General features: G+C 41.4%; 1 protein-coding gene across 1 annotated transcript; it reads right to left on the bottom strand.

Annotated features, from left to right (window-relative positions):
* Positions 1-1,497: 1,497 nt before the first annotated feature.
* Positions 1,498-8,360, bottom strand: LOC131899717 (uncharacterized). Its single transcript, XM_059251198.1, has 2 exons — positions 8,281-8,360; positions 1,498-2,246 (listed from the first exon to the last, which is right to left on the bottom strand). Exons 1-2 carry the CDS (start codon positions 8,358-8,360, stop codon positions 1,574-1,576), a joined length of 753 nt encoding a protein of 250 aa, XP_059107181.1. The 3' UTR covers positions 1,498-1,573.
* Positions 8,361-22,316: the final 13,956 nt, after the last annotated feature.

Genomic DNA, 22,316 nt, shown 5'->3' with positions numbered 1-22,316 from the left:
TACAGCTTACCAAGTCCCCTATAACGTCACCACAAGCCATGGAACAAAGGTTCCTGTACAACACACACACACACACACACACACACACACACACACACACACACACATATACAACAACAACAAAAAAAACAACAACAACAAATTAATGTAGTGAAAATGATATACTGGACCATAAATTGTCAAGAAGAGGATTAGGAATGGTTAATATTGAATGTTGAGTGAACAGTATCTAAAATCAAGAAATACAGAAGCCTGTGGTAATGTCTCAAAGAGATTAAGATGAGGTTAATTGGGTTCAGAAGAACCATCTGAAATTGAGTAGAATCATTCCTTGGAATGAGGATCCTGGCTGCATAACATGCAGAGAGCTAGGTGAGCATCTGCAGTACACTAACTACTCTCCCTGCTCTCTAACTACTAATTCAATGTAGCAAGCATCTTGGGACTCTTACCCCCATGATCTCTCAGTCATGATGTGTATTTTCTCAAATTAAGCGCCAATATAAACTTTTCTTCCTTTACTTGCCCATGTTATGTATTTTGTCAGAGAAATGAATCAGGTATATGATATGGTGGGTGGTGGTGATGGAGATGGAAGATCTAGGTCAGTTGTTCTCAAACTTCCTAATGTTGTGACTCTCTAATACACTTCCCCATGTTGGAGTGACCCCCAACCATAAAATTATTTTCATTACTACTTTATAACTGCAATTTTCTATTGTTATTAATCATTATATAAATATCTGTGTTTTCCAATGGTCTTAGGCAATCCTGGTGAAAGGGTCACTTAACTCTGAAAAGGGGCCACAGACTACAGGTTGAGAACCACTGATCTAGATCCACTGAGAGAAAGTATTCACACAGTATAACACACACTCAGAAAGCTGACCTGATAAAGAATAGGGACTAATGTTCCCAGAAAGAAAACTAGGATTTTTTTAAGGTCCTGAGAGAGGGCTGATAGATTAGAATGGCCATGTGCTACCCACCACATGGACCATCAGAGCACACTGGAAACGCCTGGGCATTTGTGACGTTTATTCACAACTGGGGAAATAGGAGATGGCTACTGCCTTCTAATAGCGACAGAAGACAGATGGCACTAGCATACTCAGTGAACAGCATTGCCTTCTTTCTCCAAGAGAGAATCCTACTCTCCCAGCAGTGCCAAGGCTAAAACATCCTGCTCTACCTCTCAGAGATATGAATACTTAAGTGTCTCCACACAAGAATGTGGTTTCTTTTTTGGTGTTGAGGTGTCTGCTTTCTTGCAAACCATATTTCTCATGGGATTCACTAGGTTTACTTAGGAAACATGCCTTTATACTGTACTGTTTCTTGCTATTGCTTGATGGCAGTATCAAATGAGATCATGACCTACAGTTTAGTATGTGAAAACATTTAAAGAATGGAATGCATTTGACAGCAAGGAAGGAATAAAACTTAGACACACTCCCAGAAATCAAGTTGATATTTTACATAGAATGAATTGGTGATTACACAGTACTGTGTACAAATGGGCAATTTCTTCAAAGATTCTCCTGGCAGATGTTAAAATGCCAGAGCCCTCACTTCAGACCTTTTGCTCAGCCAGGTTGGAAGCACACTGGGCCTTCACTTGACTCTGCACTCTCAAAGAGATCATCTCATAGAGAAACATAATCACGCCAAAGAGTGACATCGTGGCTATCAGGACACCCATTGGGAACACATTTGTGCAGTGTTTCTTTATAATGTCCTCCTTTTTAACGGGAAAGTCAGGTGAAAAGTCAAGAGTGATTTGCCCATAGATATCTACCAGGTGGTTCAAGGTCACAGTAACAAGCGTGAAAAGGCTGCTCACAGCCAAAGTTATGGCAGACATCTTGTAGCAAAACAGCTGGATCTCAATGAGTGGATCTTCCAGACAGCTGATCTTAATGGCCACTGAAGTGAAAATCACGACTAGGAGTTTCATCAAAATGGCCCAAGCTATCAGGACTTGTAAATACTGAAATTCCGATGACTTGTTCCAGGTTGAATTGAGAGGGGTGTGAACCAACATCCTGGTCATAGACCCAGAGATGTTAAATTCCTGAGTGTAATAAGCTTTCCAGAGTCCAACTGACACAAATTGCACACCCTCGTTGTTAAACTCCCACAGGCGCCAGCATTGGCTGTTTGCAAGGATGATTTCGAACACCAAAGCTGCTGTACTGCAAATCAAGCCAGTGAACTTGAAGATGAACTCCTTCATTTTGGCAAATCTGAAGAAGGCATCAAAGAAGAATAGAGTCAGTGAGACTACAAGGGAAGGCAGGAAAACAGAGGGAGTCATGGTTTGTACAGCACTGAGCTCTCATAACTTCTCCCTGTTGTCACATAGAGATGTTTCAGTGGTCTATGTACAGATTATTATTCTTCACAGAGTAAATAATAATATTTGTTGACTAGGAATTTCAGTGCTTAGAACTGACAATGAGAAGAGAGTTTGCAATATCATATGTAATGACATGCTTATTTTACCTGTATTTGCAATTTGTAAATATTTTAATACCATAATGAGAGGAAAAAGCAGGGGAATGCTCAAATTAATTGTCATTTCTAAAATATAGTACTATAACATTTCATGACTGTTACAAACTGAAATCAACTATGAAAGAAAATGAAAATAATTCACATAGTAAACTCATTTATGTAAAAATAATAACACACTTGACACAAATTTTTGTACACATGTGTGTGTATACAAATTGATCTGTACATAATGATACACCTCATAAATGATAGTGTGCAATGCTATTCCTCCTTGTGAATTTTCCAGAAATGTACACTTCTCTAAAGAAGGCTATACCTATTTTATAATTGAAACCAGAAGAGTATGCTCATCAACGTCTAGCTGTAATATAGCCGGGGATAGAGCTCAGTGGTAAAGTGATTATCTAACACGCACAAAACCCTGAATTCTTCTTTGGTATCTATAAACCAAAATCTATGTGTAAAATTGTCCAGAGAGTGAGTCAGAGGAATAGGGGAAATAGATAATTAACACATAAATTCATATAAATCCATAAATGTGGATATTTCCAATTATAGCCCATCTCTTACTTAAAATTTCATCTTTAGATAATTAGCTTCATTTCAGTGAAACAAAAAGAATCCTGACATATTTTTTGTGAGCAAATATCTTCTTTCACAGAAAATTTACACTCTGTATTATGACTTTGATCAAACTTCTTTGCACCTTTTCTCAATTCCAATCTTAGGATGAAGGAAGGAGGTGAGTCATTTACTGAATAGGCATTTGGATAATGTCACTGCTAACTGTGCATGCAGAAAGTTGAAGGGGCCTACACACTGGATCTCCTTGCCAGGAAACCTTCCCTAAACAGCTACCCCCTGCTCTAAAGTCTCTGTAGAATGTGCTTCCTGACTGAGTGAAGGCAGGAGCTGTTCTACTAGGGAGGTTTCATCAGCAAGATGAGTTCACAATTCATGGTGGCTTGGGTAACACCCTGCCCACATCATCTTCCTTTCCAAGGCAGGCCCGAGGCAATGGACTACAAGAACAGTGTGCTGTGAGGTAGTACTGAAAACACAATGAAGATTGCTGTTGTTCCAGAAAAAAAAATGAGCTAGCTTGGCAGTATCTGTTTCTTCCTGTGTTTGAAACACATGGAGTAGATGCATTTGATTCATAACACCATATTTGAAAGCTCCCATATATAACATAAAGTTTTTATACCTTTGTGTATTATGGATAAGAAGATTCATTTAGAAGGTGGCAGGATCACAGACGTTCCTCCTATTAACAGTAAATGCCCATATCTCCAGTCAGAAGAAGAGTGGGAAAACCTTCAGGACAAGAAATTCTATTAGGCAGACATTTCAGCTCAGAGCAGTGTCTCTCCAACCCCTAGATCCCACAATCCTTTCCGTTCACTCTTGTCCTTGGCTTAAGAAGAACCTCATTTAAACACTTCAGGAGTATTCATACATCTGACTATCTAAGGACATCCATCTAGTCATTTCCCAAATTTTGTAGGTAAGGATACAACAGAGAGAGGTTAATTCATAAATTCAACATCAGGGACCTACACAATTAAACCTGCAGGGCAGCTCAATGATTACCTGCAGTCCCACGTGGGGCTTCTAGACACGATATTCAATTGCGTTTACATACACTTACCCACATGTCAATGGCCCTTTCTGGCATTCTTTGTCCTGTGAAAAAGAATGTGATTAATAAAAACACCCGGGAATGTAAAATACTTGCCTCTTTTTCCCTTGTAGTAAGACCAAATGTTAGTGACTGGTAGTTGACAGAGTATTAACTCACTTTAAAAATTCTTGTTTCCATGGCTACTAAGGCTGAATGGTGGATTATGAGCAAAGAACACAACTTCCTAGTCATATTTGGCCATAAAGGACCAGTGTGCTTAACTTCCTTTTGTATGTGAATAGTCTTCAAAAGAGGAATTTACTTTTGGAAATCATGCATCAAATAAGTACTACAATGCCTGATGGGCATAGCAGATATAGTTATTTGAAAAAAAAATAAGCTCTCATCCCCCATTCCTTGCCCTTCAGTGTGTGTGTATTAGAAGGATAGGCATTTCACTTTGAGCAAAGTGTTTTCATTGTAGACATTGTGACCATCTTACCTTCTAGAAACATCTTAGATAGAGACACAAAGTAAATATTGTCAGTAATAACAGATTATATGTAAATAAAATCATGGGGTATTTTGTTTGGAATAGAAAAATATCCCCCTTTTCTCTTTCTGTGTTTTACCTCAAACTCTGTTACTTTGATGATACTAGTTAGGGTTTCTATTGCTGTGATAGAACAACATGACCAAATTCAACTTGGAGAGGAAATGGTTCAAATGGCTCACATTGCCACATCATAGTGCATCATCTCAACAGACTAGGGCAGGCACTCAAGGAAGAAACCAAAGACAGAAAATGAATCAAGCAGGAGCCATGGAAAAACACTGCTTACTGAGTTGACCCCCATAGCTTGTTCAATGTGCATTTTGTACTGCCCACCTTCTGCCAGGACATCCTACATAAGATACTAATCAAGAAAATTACTAACCAAGAAAATGTCCTATAGACTTGACTATAGGCAATTTGATGGAGAGGATCCCGTAATTGAGCTGCTTCTTTCCAGGTAACTCTTAAGTTCTTACAAACTGATATAAAGCTATGTAAATTTACACAATGTTATTTCTTACTGTGGTCACATCTTGAGAACATACCATACTGTAAGCATATAGTTAAAAATAGCCAAAGTGTGTAAATGAGTGGTAAAAAGAGAAGGAAAGTTTGACTTTCTTTTTAAACCTTATCTCTTTGTACTTCATCATGTATCTGTGGTATAATAAGCAATGAAGAAAACCTGCACTTTCTGCTACATGACAGCTTCCAGAACATACTAATATCAAAATCAGGATGAATTTCTTAGAGTGAGCTGTGGAGATCAATGGGAAGTGCATAAACATCCTGTTACAGGAAATGGGAAGACAAGAATGTTTCATAAAAAGCATGGTTGTGCCTTACTGTATACATGTGCATGTTGTTGTTTTTATGTATGTGCCCAACGTGGAAGATTCCAGAGCGTGCCATCTTAGACAGAAGAATTCAAACAGCATTTGCTAGCAAGTGATATACCCCAGATTCTGCTGGAAATAAATGTGCCCTGAAAAGCATCATCCAGGTACTCAAGAGCTTGGCAAAAATGTCAGCTGATCATCTGGGTGTGGTGAACCATAACTTTAATCTCAGCAATGGGAGGGAGAGGCAGCCCAATCTCTGTGAGTTCTAGGTGTGACTTGTCTACATAGTGAGCTCCCAGAAAGCCAGAGGTACTCTGAAACCAGGTCTCATGAAAATAAAGAAAAGAAGAGTTTTGCTGACATGCACAACATGCCTTTGTTTGAGACCTCTGCTACAAACCCCATTTGGTGATTGTGCCCTCTACTCTTGATCAACTTGAAACATAGTAGAGTTTCCTTGAAAAATGGAAGCTCAAATGAGGGATTACCTCCAACAGACTGGATTAATGATTGATGTGATATAGACCAGCCTTGCATGATAGTTTCCTTTAACAGAACCCTTTGTTCTGATAGGTTGACCTTCTGAACTCTAATTGTCACTGCTTTATGTTCCCATGGACTTTTGCTACCAGTGGCTCTCAATACCAGGGAGTGTAAAAAATATACTACTTAGAACACACTTGCTGTTAGGTAAGTCAGAGCTGAAGGTGAAGGGAATACTTAATGTGGTGTCTTATATTTACTGTGTTATCATTAAGGACTAAACGAATTGAAAAAATCCATGAATTGAAAATTGGAAGAATTTATTTTAACTAGGACTTTTATTTTAAATATATGATGTTTTAGAAAAAATTTAGAGACTACTGAAGGAAACTACTCCCTAGTCTGAACCAGTTATTAAGCATATGTTCCTAATGTCCCTAGTTTTCTCCTCATTCTCAGTCATGTTTTAGACTCAATGTTACATTAAATCTGCACCCACATGGCTTAAAGCTCTGAAGGCATGCCTCACCCTCACACTGTTGAAAGATTACATGGATATCTGTAATGCCATTATTTAGCCATTTTTGTCAAATGCTTGGATTTTATTGCCACCACAGGCTATTCATTTTCAGGAGGAAAGATAAGTAAAGTGTATAAAACCATCTTATCTGCTCCTTCTTGAAGAAAGGAATATTTTTTAAATTACCCAAAATATGTCGTCATGAATTTCAGATTTTCCAAAAAGAAAATAGTACCCTTGCATAGGAAGTTAATTACAGAAATGGAATGTAAGCCATGTTCTTCAGCTAAAGTGTCCATATTGACCACTACCTACAGCTTACAATCCTTGGCAGGCTTAAAGGAAATCAATCCAAAAGACATTTTATGTAAATATTTTCAGAATGTGGGAAACAAATGTAATCTAACTCAAATTAGCATTATTGCTACTGAGGGAAATTAATCTGTTTTTCTTCCTCTTAAACTAAAGAATAAATTGTTTTGTTACTGTTTTATAGTAAACACATGACTGTAGTTGGATGGTTTGTTTGGTTGGTTTGTTGGGTGGTTGGTTGGTTAGTTTGAATCATAGTCTCATAGTATAACTTTGGACTGAACATTACTATGTATATGAGATTGGCCTCAAACTCACAGATATCTGCATGCCTTTTGAGTGTGGAGATTAAAAGCATGTATTACTATACCTCTAGAGTGTAACAGTTTCTCAAAGAATGGAATTTGCCATTTTTCAAAGCTTTCTACAACGTGGGAAATTAATACCTGCCAAGCACAAGTATTTTTTCACTGCTATTATTAACTTTTTTCAAAAGCAATGGAAACATTTATTGTTTTGGTTTTATTAGTTTGTTTGTTTTGTTTTGGGAAGTTTTTATTTGTTTGTTTTTTCCTTTCTCTATTCTCTGAGTTACGTTTATTCCTCTTGTTTTTTTTGTAAGAGATTTTCTATTCATTTTACATACCAACCACAGATTCCCCTCTCCTCCCTTCTACCACCAACCCGTTTTCCTCTCTCCCCCATTCCTTCTTCCTCCCATGGGAGGCAATGTCTCCCATGGAGAGAAGGCAGTGCCTGGTATATTCAGTTGAGGCAGGTCCAAACCCCTTCTCCCTGCACCAAGGCTGTGCAAAGTGTCTCACCATAGGCCCTAGACTCTACAAAGCCTGCTCATGCACTAGGGACAGTTCCCGATCCCACTGCCTGGGGGCGCCCTAAACAGTTCAATCTAAACCACTGTCTTGATTACCCAGAGGGACTAGTCCAGTACCATGGGGGTTCCTCAGCTATTGGTCCACAGTTCATGTGTTTCCACTAGTTTGGCTAATTGTCTCTGTACATTTTCTAATCATGATCTCAATATCTCTTGCTCATAGCATCCCTCCTCTATCTCTCTCTCTCTCTGATTGGAATCCTGGAACTGCACCTGGGACGTGGCCATGGATCTCTGCATCTGCTTCCATCGGGCACTGGATGAGGGTACTATCAAGACAGGATATTCAGCCATCCGATCACCAGAGTAGGTCAGCTCAGGCACCCTCTCCACTATTGCCAGTAGTCTATGGTGGAGTCCTGGGAATTACTGGAAATCTCCCTAGCACTCTGCTTCTCCCAATTCCCATGGTCTCTTCAATTATCATGGTATCTCTTTCCTTGCTCTCCCAGCTCTCCCAATCTGTTCCCATTCCAGGTCGAACCTCTCTATCCCCTAAGCTCTCATTTCCCATCCCTTGTCCTCCATTACCTCTCCTCATCCGGTTTGCTCATGTAGATCTCATCCATTTCTACATTGCTGGTTGATCCATACTTCCTTCCTAGGGTCATCCATACTATCTAGCCTCCCTGGAGCTGTGGGTTGCAGTCTGGTTATCCTTTGCTTTACATCTAGTATCCACTTATGAGTGAGTACATACCATGTTTGTCTTTCTGAGTCTGGGTTACCTCACTCACGATGACATTTTCTAGTTCCCTTCATTTGCCTGCAAACCTCATGATGTCATGTTTTTCTCTGCTGTGAAGTACTCCATTGTGATGTGTACCACATTTTCTTTATCCATTCTTCGGTTGAGGGGCACGTAGGTAGAACAGGCTTGCCTCAGACTTACAGAGATCCACCTGCCTCTGCCCCCTGAACCTGGGATTAAAGGCATGTGCCACCACTGCCCGGCTTGTAGCCTCTTTCTTGAGCTCTCTACAACATATACATGTAGCTTTCTATGGCAAGCACATTAAGGTCCTGTCTTCCCACGTTCTACTGTCTCCATCGAAGCATCAAGTTCATATTCAGTTTCACGAAGGGGTCTTCTAGACTTCCTAGACGGAATTCATGGGTCTCAGGCATGATATACATTACATGATCTTAAGGGATTTGAAACTGTGAATCAAGATTCTATTTACCGTATAATCTTGTGTTTGTGTTTACTGAAAATTCAGTACCCCGTGGAATATGCTCCCCAGCTCTTTGGCAGGTTGTGATGGAATGTGACGGAACCTGGCTATGCCAGAGAGGTTTTTTTTTCTGTCATCTTGATGCAATCTTGATTCATCTGAAAGAGTAAACTTTAGTTGAGTAAATGCCTTCAGGAAACTGGCCTTTAAGAGAGTGTGTGGAAGCTCAATGTGGTGGTGCACGCCTTTGATCTCAGCACTTAGAAGGCAGAGGCAGGTGGTTCTCTCTGGATTCAAGTCCAGCTTATTCTACAGAGTGCGTTCCACGACAGACAGGGTACACAGAGAAACCCTGTCTCAAAAAACAAAACAAAGCAAAATAGAAAGTGTGTGGATCATTCTCTTGAGTAATGATTAACCTGTGAGGATCTAGTCCACTGTGTGTGATACAGGTGTTTGTGAGTTGCATAAGGAAGCAAGCTGATGTAGCCATGAAGAGCAAGGCAGTGTTCCTTCATGGTCTGTGCTTCAGTTCTTTGTCTCCAAGTTTCTGCCTTGATTCCTTACCTATGTGTTCTGTCAGTGATGGACTGTGAAGCTCTTGCTCTGGCTTTCTCTAAGGTGAACTTCCCCAGAATCAAATCCAACTGCAGTATCTCTGCCCTCAAAGGCCTAGTCACATGGATCCTTCATTTAACTGTAGCTGGTGAATTTTCTAAGAGCCAGTGCCACCCCCACACTCTAGATGAAGCCTATACATCAGCTTTGCTCATAGAATTTTCCTGTACTTCTCCTGCCAGCACCATCTATGAAATTCCAGGCCTAAGTCCCATAAGGTAGCTCCTGCACTTGCTATTTTTGTTTAGTTCCCCTACATCCCAGCCTGCCTATGCCATCTATACACACCAGGCCTATCTCCTGTGCACATACATCTTGTACCAACTTTGCTTGAAAGGTCCACAGATATTCCCCTGCTTGTGCAATGTTTACCCTTTAAGCCTGGTCCTAATCAGACAGCTCTTTCACCAAATTTCCTGGTGAGTTCCCCCAGTAGTAAGCCCAGAAGTGCAATATGCCTACTAAGAGGCCTAGATAGCTAAGTATGTGTAGATCAAGCGAAGTCTTTCCTTTGAGAGAAAATCTGAGCCTCCCCTGTCAGCACTATACCCAACTCCCCAGACCTTGAACAGGTCACACTGGATATTCCCTATTGTACTCCCAGAACCAAGCTCACTCCTACTGTCTGCACTCTCTTAGGCCTAACTCTGCATGTCTACACTGTGCACCTCCTTTTTCTGGTCATCTCCCCATAGCCTTTCCTGCAATCAACATCACTTCATGTCCAGGACCAGCTCTGGCCAAACAAATGCCATACCAGATTTCACTGGTGAGTTCTCTCTTGAGCAAGCCCATGTGTGAATTCTTGATTGGAACTTACAGGTCTTGCACTGACCTTACCTGGCAAAGTCCCTGGAACCTCGGCCACCAGTGACATCACCACACTCCCGTGGCTATCTCTGGTGTTATAGCTCCTGAACTATCTTTTCCTGGTTAGTTCTTCAAGAAGGATGTCAACCTGAGTGATGACCATACTCCTGGCCAAGGTCTGTATGCACCCAGATTTGGCTTGTTGAGTTCTCCAATATCTCACCTTCCAGAGACCTCTACTTTCTCCAATATCGACCTTGTGTCATGAAGCTCTGGTAATAGCTATCCCTGATAGTTATACAGCAACCAAGCACTCATGCACCATCTCCAGAATGTTAAGGCATAGATCTGGTTGCACAGATCAAAGATTGTGTTTGCCTGGTGGCATTCCCTGGAAGCTTGCTTAACAGAGTCATCTGTTCTCTCAGCCCTAGCTCAGGTCATGCAGCTCTTGCAACAGCTCTCTGTGGTGATGTTTTATTTGTGCTCTAATAAATAAAGCTTACATGGAGATCAGAGGAAAAAGCCAGCCACTATATTAAACATAGAAGTCAGGCCTTTAATCCTAGCATCTGGAAGGCAGAGAGTCATCCAGATCTCTGTGAGTTCAAGGCCACTCTAGGAGCAGAGCCAGGCATGGTGGCACACACCTTTAAATTCCAAAGCTTGTTAGCTATAAAGTTGTGGAGGTCTATACAGACAGGAAGTGACAGAGCTGGGCAGAAAGAGGAAGTGATGTAGCTTGGTGGAGAGAGGCAGTAAGATGGCAGGGACACTAAGGATATAGGCATGAGTAAACAGGAAGTGGCTCTCTCTGGAAGTTGGTGAGATGAGGTTGGCTGTGGCTTGTACTATTCCTCTGATCTCAGTTTTTCCCCCAATATCGGGCTCCGGGCTTTTTTATTAATAAGAACATTTAGCAATTCATGTTAAACATCTTTCCCAAATGAGTTCTCCCAGAACCAAGAACACTGGCACAATCTCTACTATCCAAGGCCAAGAGCTGGATTCACAGATTGCACAGCAGTGTTGCCTGATGATGCTACCCAGAACCTCTTCCTCCGGCTTCACTCTGGCACTCTCAGGTTTAGTGATCTAGTTACAGATGGGCAGATCTCATATCAGCTTTGCCTTGGTAGGTTCAAAGAACCTCTCCCATCAGCACTATCCGTCCAGTTCTTAGGCTAGCTGTTTTTGTAGATTTCCCTCACTTCTCTGTTCTGTTGAATACCAACAGAACTGAGCATGCCTGTACCATTTCTTTATTCCCCAGACCTATTTCTGGATGTTCATATTGCTTGCCAGATTTGCCACATGAATTTAAAAGCACATGGCCAGAGACTTCTCCACACTCACAGACCTAGTCCAGGTCACAGTCAAACTGTTAATGAAGCTTCATTTCCTGGAGAGTTCACCCAGAACCAAGAATACCTGCATCATTTCCACAATTCAGTGTTAACTCTGGATTACGCACATGTACATCAGCTTTGCCCGATGACCACAAATTTGCCCACCAGCTCCATTTCCACTTAACCAGCAAGTAGCTCCTATAGAAGAATTTCCTGGTGAGTTCCACTGAACCAAGCCTGCCAGAACCACCTGCACGCTCCCAAACCTAGTTCTGGGTGTGCAGGTACCACACAGGTTTTGACTGCTAAGCTCACTAGAGACACACCCACAAGAACTACCCCCTCATTCTAATCCTAGTTAAAGGCTCAGGATACTTGCCTCCTGCTTGGGTTACCTTTGTGAGTTTGTTTAGAACCTCTGGAATCATGGACCCACATTCTTAGCTCTGTATGTACTGGCTTGTCTGATGAAACACCACAGGACCTTGCAAGGCCTCTACATCACCACACTTCTAAGTCAAGCTTCTTCTGTCTCACAGTCATTGCACTGGATTTCCTTGAAAAGGATTCTGGGAATCAAGGCTGCCTGTGCCATTTTCATAGCATCTCCTGATGTCCTGATTGCAGTTTTGCTGGGTGTGTTCCTCACAGGTTTCATGCCAGTGCCTTATACACACTCGGAGGCTTAGCACCCATAACAGAGCTCCTGCATTAACATTCCCTGGTCAACTGGAGCCAGGCCTGTCTATGCTATTAATACACTACCAAGTTCTAGATGCACCAAACCTGCACTCATTTACATGGTGATGTTCTATAGAACCTTTCCTGCCTGGGCTATGCATATACACATTGGCCTTGCTCTGAAGGCCAGTTAAGACTCAGTTACTTCACTTGCTTTCTCTGCTGAGTACTCTGAGAACTGATCTGGTGTCTTGGCCTGCATACCCTACTCCTTGCATAGCAGACTTGCCTGGTGAGCTACAAAGATGCTCTGCTGTCAGCATATAAACTTCACTCTGGAATCAAGCTGTGTTCAAGCAGTATGTGCAACAACTTTATCTGGCAAGTGCCACCAGAACCCCCTATAGATGTGCCCCTTCAGGCCCAGGCCTTGTTCTGAATGCAGAGACCACACACTGGCTTTCCCTATGACATTCCAATGAAACTTGAAATGTATCACAATTCTCTTCTCCCAGCCATTGCTCCCTTTCAAGGAGCCAATGGAGGAATTCTGAGGTGAGTTCTCCAAGAAGCAAAGCAATCTGCCCCATTCTACCTCATATGGCCTGGCTCTAGACATATACCTCCTGGACTAAGTTTTCCTAATGAGATCCTCTAGAACCAGTTTTCCCTGTACCATCTTGCACACTACCCAGCCCTGTTTTGAGTGTACAGAACATATACTGTAGGAGGCTTTCTTGCAATATCAGCACCAAATCATAACACAGAGATTATTATTTCTTAATTATGAATGTGCAGCCTTAGCTTAGGCCTATTTCTAGCTAGCTTTTTTTAAATCTTAAATTAACCTATTTCTAATAATCTATGTGCTGCCCTGAGGCTCATTTACCTCATCTGTGTACTATCCATCCTGTTTTCCTGCTTCCTCTGTATCTGATTCGCTGAGCACTGGCTGGCCCTGGTGTCTCTTTTTCTTTCTTTCCACCAGCCCTGCCTATCCCTCCTCTGCTCAGCTATTGGCCATTCAGGGTTTTTTATCTTTCTATTTTACTTTTTATGTATTAATTAAAGTTTTTCATTTTTCTTTACTAAGAAATTTTCTACTCACTCTACATACCACCCTCAGATCCCATCTCCTCAGTCCTCCCACCACCACCCCTTCCTCCCAAGTCACCCTATATCCCCACAACCCCCAAATCAGGGTCTCCCATGGGGAGTCAGCAGAGCCTAGCATACTGAGCCTAGCCAAGTCCAAGCCCCGCCCCACTGCTTCAAAGCTGGGCAAGGTGTCACACCACAGACACTGGGCTCCCAAAAGCCTGCCCGTGCACCAGGGACAGATCCCAACCCCCCTTCTGGGTAACCCCCAAACAGGTTGAGCCAAACAACTTTCCTCTGTGTCTAGAGGGCCTAGTCCAGTCCCATGGGGGCTCCACAGCCACCAATCTACAGTTCATGTGCTTCTACCAATGTGGCCAGTCATCTCTGCATGTCTTCCCATCATGATCTCAATGTCACCTGCATGCAGAATCCCTCCTTTCTCTTATTGATTAGATTCTCAGAGCTCAGCCATGTGCCTGTCCATGGATATCTGCATCTGCCTCTACCAGTCACTGGACAAAGGCTCTATGATGACTGTTAGGGTATTCACCAGAATAGACCAGTCCACGCACCTTCTAGACCACTGCCAGCCTCCCAAGTAGGGTCATCCTTGTGGATTCCTGAGAGTCTCCCCAGTACCCTGCTCTTCCTATTCCCATGATGTCCTCATCTATCATGGAATCTTCCTCCCTGCCCTCCCACTCTGTCCCTGTTCCAGCTTGACCCTCCCATTTCCCTGTGTTCTCATCCCCCACTCCTTGCCATCTGGCACCCCCCCATCCAGTTCACTCATGTAGATCTCATCCATTTCTCCTTCACAGGATCATCCATGTGTCCTTCCCAGGGTCTTTTTCTTTTAGCTAGCCTCTCCGGAGTTGTGGGTTGTAGTCTGGCCATTCCTTCCCTCACATCTAGTATCCACTTATGAGTGAGTACATACTATTTTTGTTTTTCTGAGTCTGGGTTACTTCACTCAAGATGATATTTTGTAGATCTATCGATTTGCCTGCAAATTTCATGATATTATTGTTTTTTACTGCTGAGTAGTACTCCATTGTGTATATGTGCCATACTTTCTTTATACATTCTTCAGTTGAAGGGCATTTAGGTTGTTTCTAGGTTCTTGCTATTATGAATAATGCTTATATGAACATAGTTGAGCATGTGTTTTTGTTGTAAAATTGAGCATTCCTTGGGTATATGCTCAAGATTGCTATAACTGGGTCTTTAGGAAGACTTATTCCCAATTTTCTGGGAAACCACCATACTGATTTCCAGAGTGGTTGCATAACCTAACTGTCATCATAGAGCCTTTGTCTAGTGCCTGATGGAGGCAGATACCGAGATCCACATCCAGGCACAAGGGTGAGCCCCAGGAATCCAATTGATGAGAGAGAGAGGAGAGATACTACAGGCGAGGGACATCGAAATCATGATGGGAGGATGTGCAGAGATGACTGGCCACACTAGTCATAAGCCCATGAACTGTGGACTGGTGTCTGTGGAGCACCCATGGGACTGGCCTAGGCCCTCTGGAAATGGAAGATGGTTGTTTGGCTCAAACTGTTTGGGGGACAACCAGACAGGGGGATTGGGATCTGTCCCTGGTTTATGGGCAGGCTTCTGGAACCGGGTGCTGTGGTGTGACACCTTGCACAGTCTTGGTGCAATGGGAAGGGACTGGACCTGCCTGGGCTCAGTGTGCTGGGCTCTGCTGACTCTGCATAGGAGACCTCGATTTTGGGGATGTGGGTATGTGAGGTTGCTTGTGAAAGAGGGCTGGGGATGTGAGGAGGGAGGAGGAGGGGTCTGTGGATAATATGTGGAGTGAGTAGAAAATTTCTTAATAAAGAAAAATGAAAGAAAAAGAGACCATTTGATTGGAAAGACTTTTCCCACCCTTTTATTCTGAGGCAGTGTCTAAATATGAAATTGAAGTGTGTTTCTTGTATGCAGCAGAAAGATGAGTCCTGCTTTCATATCCATTCTGTCAGCCTGTGTCTTTTTTATTGGTGAATTAAGACCATTGATATTAAGGGATATTAATGACCAATGATTGTTAGTTTCTGTTATCTTTTGGTGGTAGTGTGTGTGTGTGTGTGTGTGTGTGTGTGTGTGTGTGTGTGTGTACTTCTCTTCTTTGTGGTTTACTCCTGTCGTGTTATCTATTTCCATTTTTTGTTGATGCATCTGACTTCCTTAGGTTGGAATTTTCCTTGTAGTGCTTTCTGTAGGGCTGGATTTATAGATAGGTATGGTTTAAATCTGATTTTGTCTTGGAATGTCTTGTTTACTCCGTCTATGGTGATTGAAAGTTTTGCTGGGTATCAGTTTAGGCTGGCATCCATGGACTCTTAGTGTCTGCATTACATCTGTCCAGGTCCTTCTGGCTTGGAAAGACTCCTTTGAGAAAATGGGAGTTATTCTGATGGGTTATCCTTTATAATTCACTTTGGCTTTTTCCTTTGTTGCTCTTATTATTCTTTCTTTATTCTGTAGGTTTAGTACTTTAATTACTATGTGGCCAGGGGACTCTTTGGGGGGGGTGTCTATTCGGTTTGCTGTTCTATAGGCTTCTTGTATTTTCATAGGTATTTCCTTCTTTAAGTTGGGAAAGTTTTCTTCTACGATTTTGTTGAATATTTTTTCTGTGCCTTTGAGTTGGTATTCTTCTCCTTCCTCTATCCTTATTATTCTTAGGTTTGGTCTTTTCATGGTATCGTAGATTTCTTAGACATTTTATGTTATGCTTTTTGGATTTGGTATTATCTTTGACTGATGAATCTATTTCCTCTATTGTATCCTCTACACCAGAAATCCTCTCTTCCATGTCTTGTATTCTGTTGGTTATGCTTGCATCTGTGATTCCTGTTCATTTACTCAAATTTTCTATTTCCAGCTTTCCCTCTGTTTGTGTCTTCTTCATTGTTTCTATTTCAATTTTCTGGTCTTGAACTGTTTCCCTCACCTGTTTAATTGCTTTTTCATGGTTTTCTTTCAGGGATTTGTTGCTTTATTCTAATTTTTATTTGTCTTTTCCTCTATTTCTTTATAGATTTCTTGCAAAGTTTTTGTTTGTGTTTTTCTCAATGTCTTTATTGACTTCTTCCCCTTTTTTGTTTGTCTTTTCCTCAATTTCATTTTTCATTTTTTTCTTGAAAGGCCTTTAGCTTCTTCATGATGATATTCTTAAGATTGCTTTCTTCTGCTTCTTCTACCTTGTGATATGCACGTCCTGCTGTTGGAGGAGTGTTATATTCTGGTGATGCTGTATTGCTCTTTGTGTTGTTTTATGTACTTCTGCATTGTCATCTGCCCTTCTCCTTGTCTAATAGGTATAAGACATGCCTGTGTCTGAGTGAGTTGCTGCTTGTTGTGTTTGTTTCTCAGGGGGCCCTTCTGAGTCTAATCTTAGCTCTTGGTCTAATTGGAACAGGCAGATTCCGTGTATTAGAGAGCTGCTCTTGGATTGACCCAAGCAAGTTGAATCTGTGACTCATGGATTCATTCTTGGTCTTATCAGGGCTCTTGGTCTAGCCAGAGCCGATAGATTCTGTCTTCAGGAAACCACACTTGGTCCAATGAGAGGTGGCAGATACTACTTCTCAGAGAGCCACTCTTGGTCTAATGAAGGCTTGCAGATTCCCTGTCTCCTAAGGTTACTCTTGGTCCAATGACAGCTCTTTGACTAATGAGAGCTCTCTCACTAAGCCTTATGAGAGCTGGAGGTTGGTTTCTAAGCCTCAGGAAGTGGCTGGGGTCTTGGGCAGATGGGTTTGAGGGCAGAGTGTTAGATTGCAGGGTCTGCTGATGGGTCTTGGTGCATTGGGAGCCTTCCCGCAGGACCCCTGCCTGCTGTCTGTCAACCACCCTTCACTATTCCTATATAACACAAAATTGTGAGGGGGCACTAGCACATTCGAAGTTTGTTGTCTTGATTTTTCATATGCCAGACAGTTAGGGTTGGAGACTCTGCTGCTCAGTTGGATGAATTAAATGTAATAGGTTTTTGGGCACCAGAGTAGATGGGACCAGGCGGCAGTACTGAATTGCCAAAGGCAAAGTGATTTTACATATTGTATTGGGCAGTATAGACAAAGCAATGTTCATAACTGCCTGAACCATAATTGTCAGCAAAGGAAAGGTGAATTTTAAGGTGGCATGATTGGTCTGGATCTTTGGTGCTGGCTAGTCCAACATGGTATTTCCAGACATGATATAGATATGAAGCTACAAAATGGCTATTTAATCTGTGGAAGCAAAAAGAAAGGTATCAAATAAATGAAAGAAAGGCTAAGCCCAGGGAGCCTAAATTATAATACCATCCAGAAACTAAAAAGGGAAAGGAAAGATGTTAGAGGTGTCTTATATGCCATCTACCTCAAGGATCACTCTGAATGAACCAAGATATGCCAGTTAGATGCTGATGTCCTAGATTTTCCTAGGTAGGAAAAGTTGTCTACCTCTTGTCTGCCTCCTTTATCAATGCCTGGTCATACAGATAATCCAGTATATAATTCTAGGCAGGAAAGTCATAAGGAAGAGAAGCACTTTGAGTTCAGCCAGTTGTCACCATAATCAACATCCAGTTCCCTATTTCTAATACATTTTGGAGTTCTGATTAATAGATAAGCAAATGCCTTTGGACATGGGAAATGTTAGTGAATTGTCTGATGCTAATTAATCTCAGAGAGAAGATGGCTCTGGAAATGGGAGTTGACATTCCCACTTCAGGTCCAAAACATGTCTGTCTCAAAATGTCCTGCAAAGTTCTTGGCATGACAGTGTGACAAGGAGAGAGGAGATCTCAAAATAGTGTAAGATCCTAGACACCATGACGCTTAAAGATAGCTAAGGGAAAACTTATTGCAAATAAAAACTACTCTTGTTTATCTTCTGACAAAAAATTATTCATCATTAAAAAAAGGTACTGGGATGATTATCTGTGGAGAAGGCATAGAGGGCCTTCAACCTAGAAGTTTCTCAGTCAGTAAATATAGAAGACTAATTTTAATTAGAATTATTTGTTGTTACTTTCTCCAGGACGTTATAGGCATATATTAAAGGAGGTTTTGCTATGTATCTGCTACATCTCTATTTTTGCTGCTCATACTCATTCAAAACCAAGCATAAGGCTAATGTACATCTTCCACTCTACAAACTGTAAAACAAAGGGAAAAGATACCAGAATTGAGCCCCCGAGGAATCTAATTGTGAAGGTTGATGGGAGTAAAAATACGACAAGTCTAACTGTGCATTCAGCTCCTTTGTGGGTCTCAGAGAGGAAAAGTGTAATGTAAATCAGAATACAGATTGATGATCTCAAGAGTGGATAAAAGGCCTCTTGGTGAAAGGCCTACCTCTGTTAGTCTTGAGTTACTTACTGGGGAAGGGTAGAAGAGAAAATATACTCGAGTTCTGAATAAATTCAGCCTGTACTAACATCCACTCTCCTAGACTGCCAAGTACCTGAGGGCTTTCCTTAAGGTGATGGTTTCTTCAGAATCTGGAGTCCGAGATTTTCAAAACTGGTAGTCCCCTCTACCAACATCTTTTAAATAACAATAAATGTTCTCCCAGTCACTCTGGAATGGGAGCAGAGCCTTAAATTTCTTCATATCGACTCACAAAAGTACTCACTCAGGCACCTTCCCTGCTTTGGGGCTGCCAATTCAACTTGAATTTTTGTTCATGGAATTCAAAGTATAGTGCTTGATCTTGGTTGTCCTAACACAAACAATAGGGTCAATACCACAGTTGATGAGACATTTTGTCCAAGAGCTACATTTAACATCTTAGTGTAGACAAAATACTGGAATGGAATTGCAGCAGCAGGAAATCTGATCCTTGAAGCATACACGTTGATTCTAGGAAAGCATTTGAATGTTTAACTTCTCCATGACATCAATCGTGGTGTGGGCGTATGTTCGTCTATGGAAATTTATAGCTGTCAGACAACAGGATGAATAAAATTTCAACTTGACTTGGGAGATGAGGAGGTTTTTACCTCTTGAATCAAATCTGTGCTCTCTTCCTCATGCACATCTTGAAACAGATGAAATCCACAAGGAAATCTTCAAAGTCATCATTGATTTCTGTGAAACCTTTGGAGCAGTGGCTCTAAACCTCTAAACCTATTTTCATCTTCCTAACACTATGACCCTTTAATAAACTTCTTCATAGTCTGGTGACCACCATCCATAAAAATATGCCACTGCTACTTCATAACTGTCATTGTTCTACTTTTATGAATCATAACATAAATATCTGATATGCAGCCCCCAAGGGGTTCACAACTCCCAGGTTGAGAACTACTGCTGTAGAGGTTTTTGATGATTTCCTAGCCTATATTCTTCCTCTAATGAAGATAAAACTGTTTTTTTTTTTTGTAATCACGGGACTTCTAGTTATTCTAATGCTTGTACTATTTCTAGGTGAGAACTGTTACATAAATCAAATAAGGCACTGTCATCAAATGACTATCTGGTGCCATGGATCTATGCAAACCAGAGAATTTTACTGTATCCCTCTGGATTGTAACTGAGAACTATCGTTGGAAGGCCTTCCTTTCTCTGGTCTATGCTTAAAACTTCATCTCCTATCAGGAGGAAATACCTAGAAAAGCATCGCCCCCATAATGACACTCAATCTTCATGTCTAACAGAGATGTTATGAGAGGGTTCAGGGGAACTTGTGATGGTTAGAAAAGGAGAAAGATCCCATTAAGAAGGGCTGTTGCTTGCCCTTGATGTTGTTCCCCTTCCACAGGAGGCTGTCACACTCAGAAAGTGCTAGTGGATAACAAAGGGGGAAAACAGCCTCTTTGTTCTTCCAGGGGAAGGACCAACCATGGAGGAGGTGGCTTCCTGAGGAGAAGAGCCTGGAGAGCCTATAAAAAGTCTTATCCAGAGCCCTAGGGCAGCCTTCAACTCTGTGGTGACTTCCTATCCCCTTGATTGCAGCTGTTTGTCTGTTCTTATAAAGTTTGTTCTTTTGTTATTTATCTCTGTGATTACTGCTTCTTTGCTCCTATATCAATCTGTAATTTACTTTCACTCTCAGCTGCCCTTAGGATCTTCCACTGTCATGTTCTGTCAGAGAGCCTTAGGATGTCCCTCTTGTCTCTCCTGTGGCTGTTGTATTCCCGTTCTCAATCTCATATCTTCAACTCTGCCTGTCAATGGCCATGTCAGCCAATACCTGTCAGAGTGTGTCTTCTTCAAAAATGTACAGCTTTTTGTCTGTCTCATGAAACATCTTTGGTAGTAGCTCTGGACTACTGGTCCTCCAAAAAAACCCATTTTTGGGTTTTTTTGTCTGTGCCCCCTTTGAGGAAGAGGCCATTAGAAGGTTCACATACGCTCTCTGTATTCTTCACTACCTTAATGTGTGGTTTTATGGCTGCTCCCTGGAAAGAGAGACTAACAAATGAGAAAATGGCTCCATAAGACTGAACTGTAAGGAAGACTGTGGGGCATTATCTTAAGTAAGGATGGATATAGAAGTGTCCAAAGCATTGTGCATAATATTACCCCTTGGCAGGTGGTCCTGGTGTGTATAATGCAGTAGGATAAGCAAGCCATGAGGCACAATCCAGTAACAGCTTTAGTCCTTGGCTTCTGTTTCTGCTGCTGCCTCTAGGTTTCTGCCCTTCTTGAGTTCCTGCTCAGATTTCCAACAGTGATAGACTGTTAGCCAGACATGTAATATCAAACAAATCCTGTAATCTCAAAGTTTCTTTTGTTTATGGTTTTATATTATTACAGCAATTGATATCCAAACAAAGACAGAAAATGGTACCAGAACACTGTGTTGCTGAGGTAGACCACACTGTTTCTATTTGGGAAGACTATGGTGACCTTTGAATTTGGTGCTGAAAAGGTGTTCAATGCTAAGAGTTCAGTGGGTTGTTTTATGGGATCTTAGAAGATTATCTTGGTAAGAGCCACACAGATAATGGAGGCCTGGCCTTTGAAGTTTAGCCAGGAAGGAAAGATTCTAACAGGACAATTTGAACAATTTTTGAGTTAGCATTCTGTTTCTACTTGGCTGGGGCTAAGTAATCATCTGTTATTGAAAGAGATCAGCATCTCTGAAGGAAAATCTCCTGAGAAGTGTTTTCTGAAGATAATCACACATGTGCTATGTTCAAGAGGGGGGCATCGCTATACCTTGTGCTGGCAAACATACTTAAAAATATATTTTATCCTCCTAGAATGTACTGGTTTGGAAAGCATGAAGGGGACATGTATAGCATCAGAAGCTTAAGACTGTGAGGAGCATAAGAATCCTTTGTTGAATGTGGAGCCTTAATGGAGGAACAAATTCCAGGATCAAATGGGTATTAAGAAGATTGCAATCTAGGCACAATCCGGTAGTGTGAAAGTCTCTGAAAAGAGTACAAGAGAGGCTCTTGGTAAAAGTGCAGCTCACTTGCATTGGAGACCTCAAATTAGTGGACATGCCACTACCATGGTATGACCAGCAAATACAAAAACAGATGTGCAGTAGAGCCAGCCTGAGCCTACTAGATATAAGGTACATGCTATGGATTGCAAATCTGGAGAACAGGAAATTACTAGGTCCTTTGGAGCCCAGGAGTTCCTGGATGAATACCAGATGCAGGGCATTCAGCTATTTGTTTGGCTTTGATTTTATTGTAACTGTATCCTAATGCCCTCTCTCCATTTGGGAAAAGAAAGTATTCAACTTACTTTTATTTTTTTAAAATTTTACAGAAACCCATAGTTATGAGACATTGAATATTTTATAAAGATTTTGAACAAAGATTTTGGATGTTTTTTAGAGCCTATTGTTAATTAGAGAGAATCTA

The sequence above is a fragment of the Peromyscus eremicus genome, chromosome X (genome assembly GCF_949786415.1).
Source record: "Peromyscus eremicus chromosome X, PerEre_H2_v1, whole genome shotgun sequence".
Taxonomy (NCBI): Eukaryota; Metazoa; Chordata; class Mammalia; order Rodentia; family Cricetidae; genus Peromyscus; species Peromyscus eremicus.
This window is presented reverse-complemented; position numbering and strand designations above follow the sequence as displayed.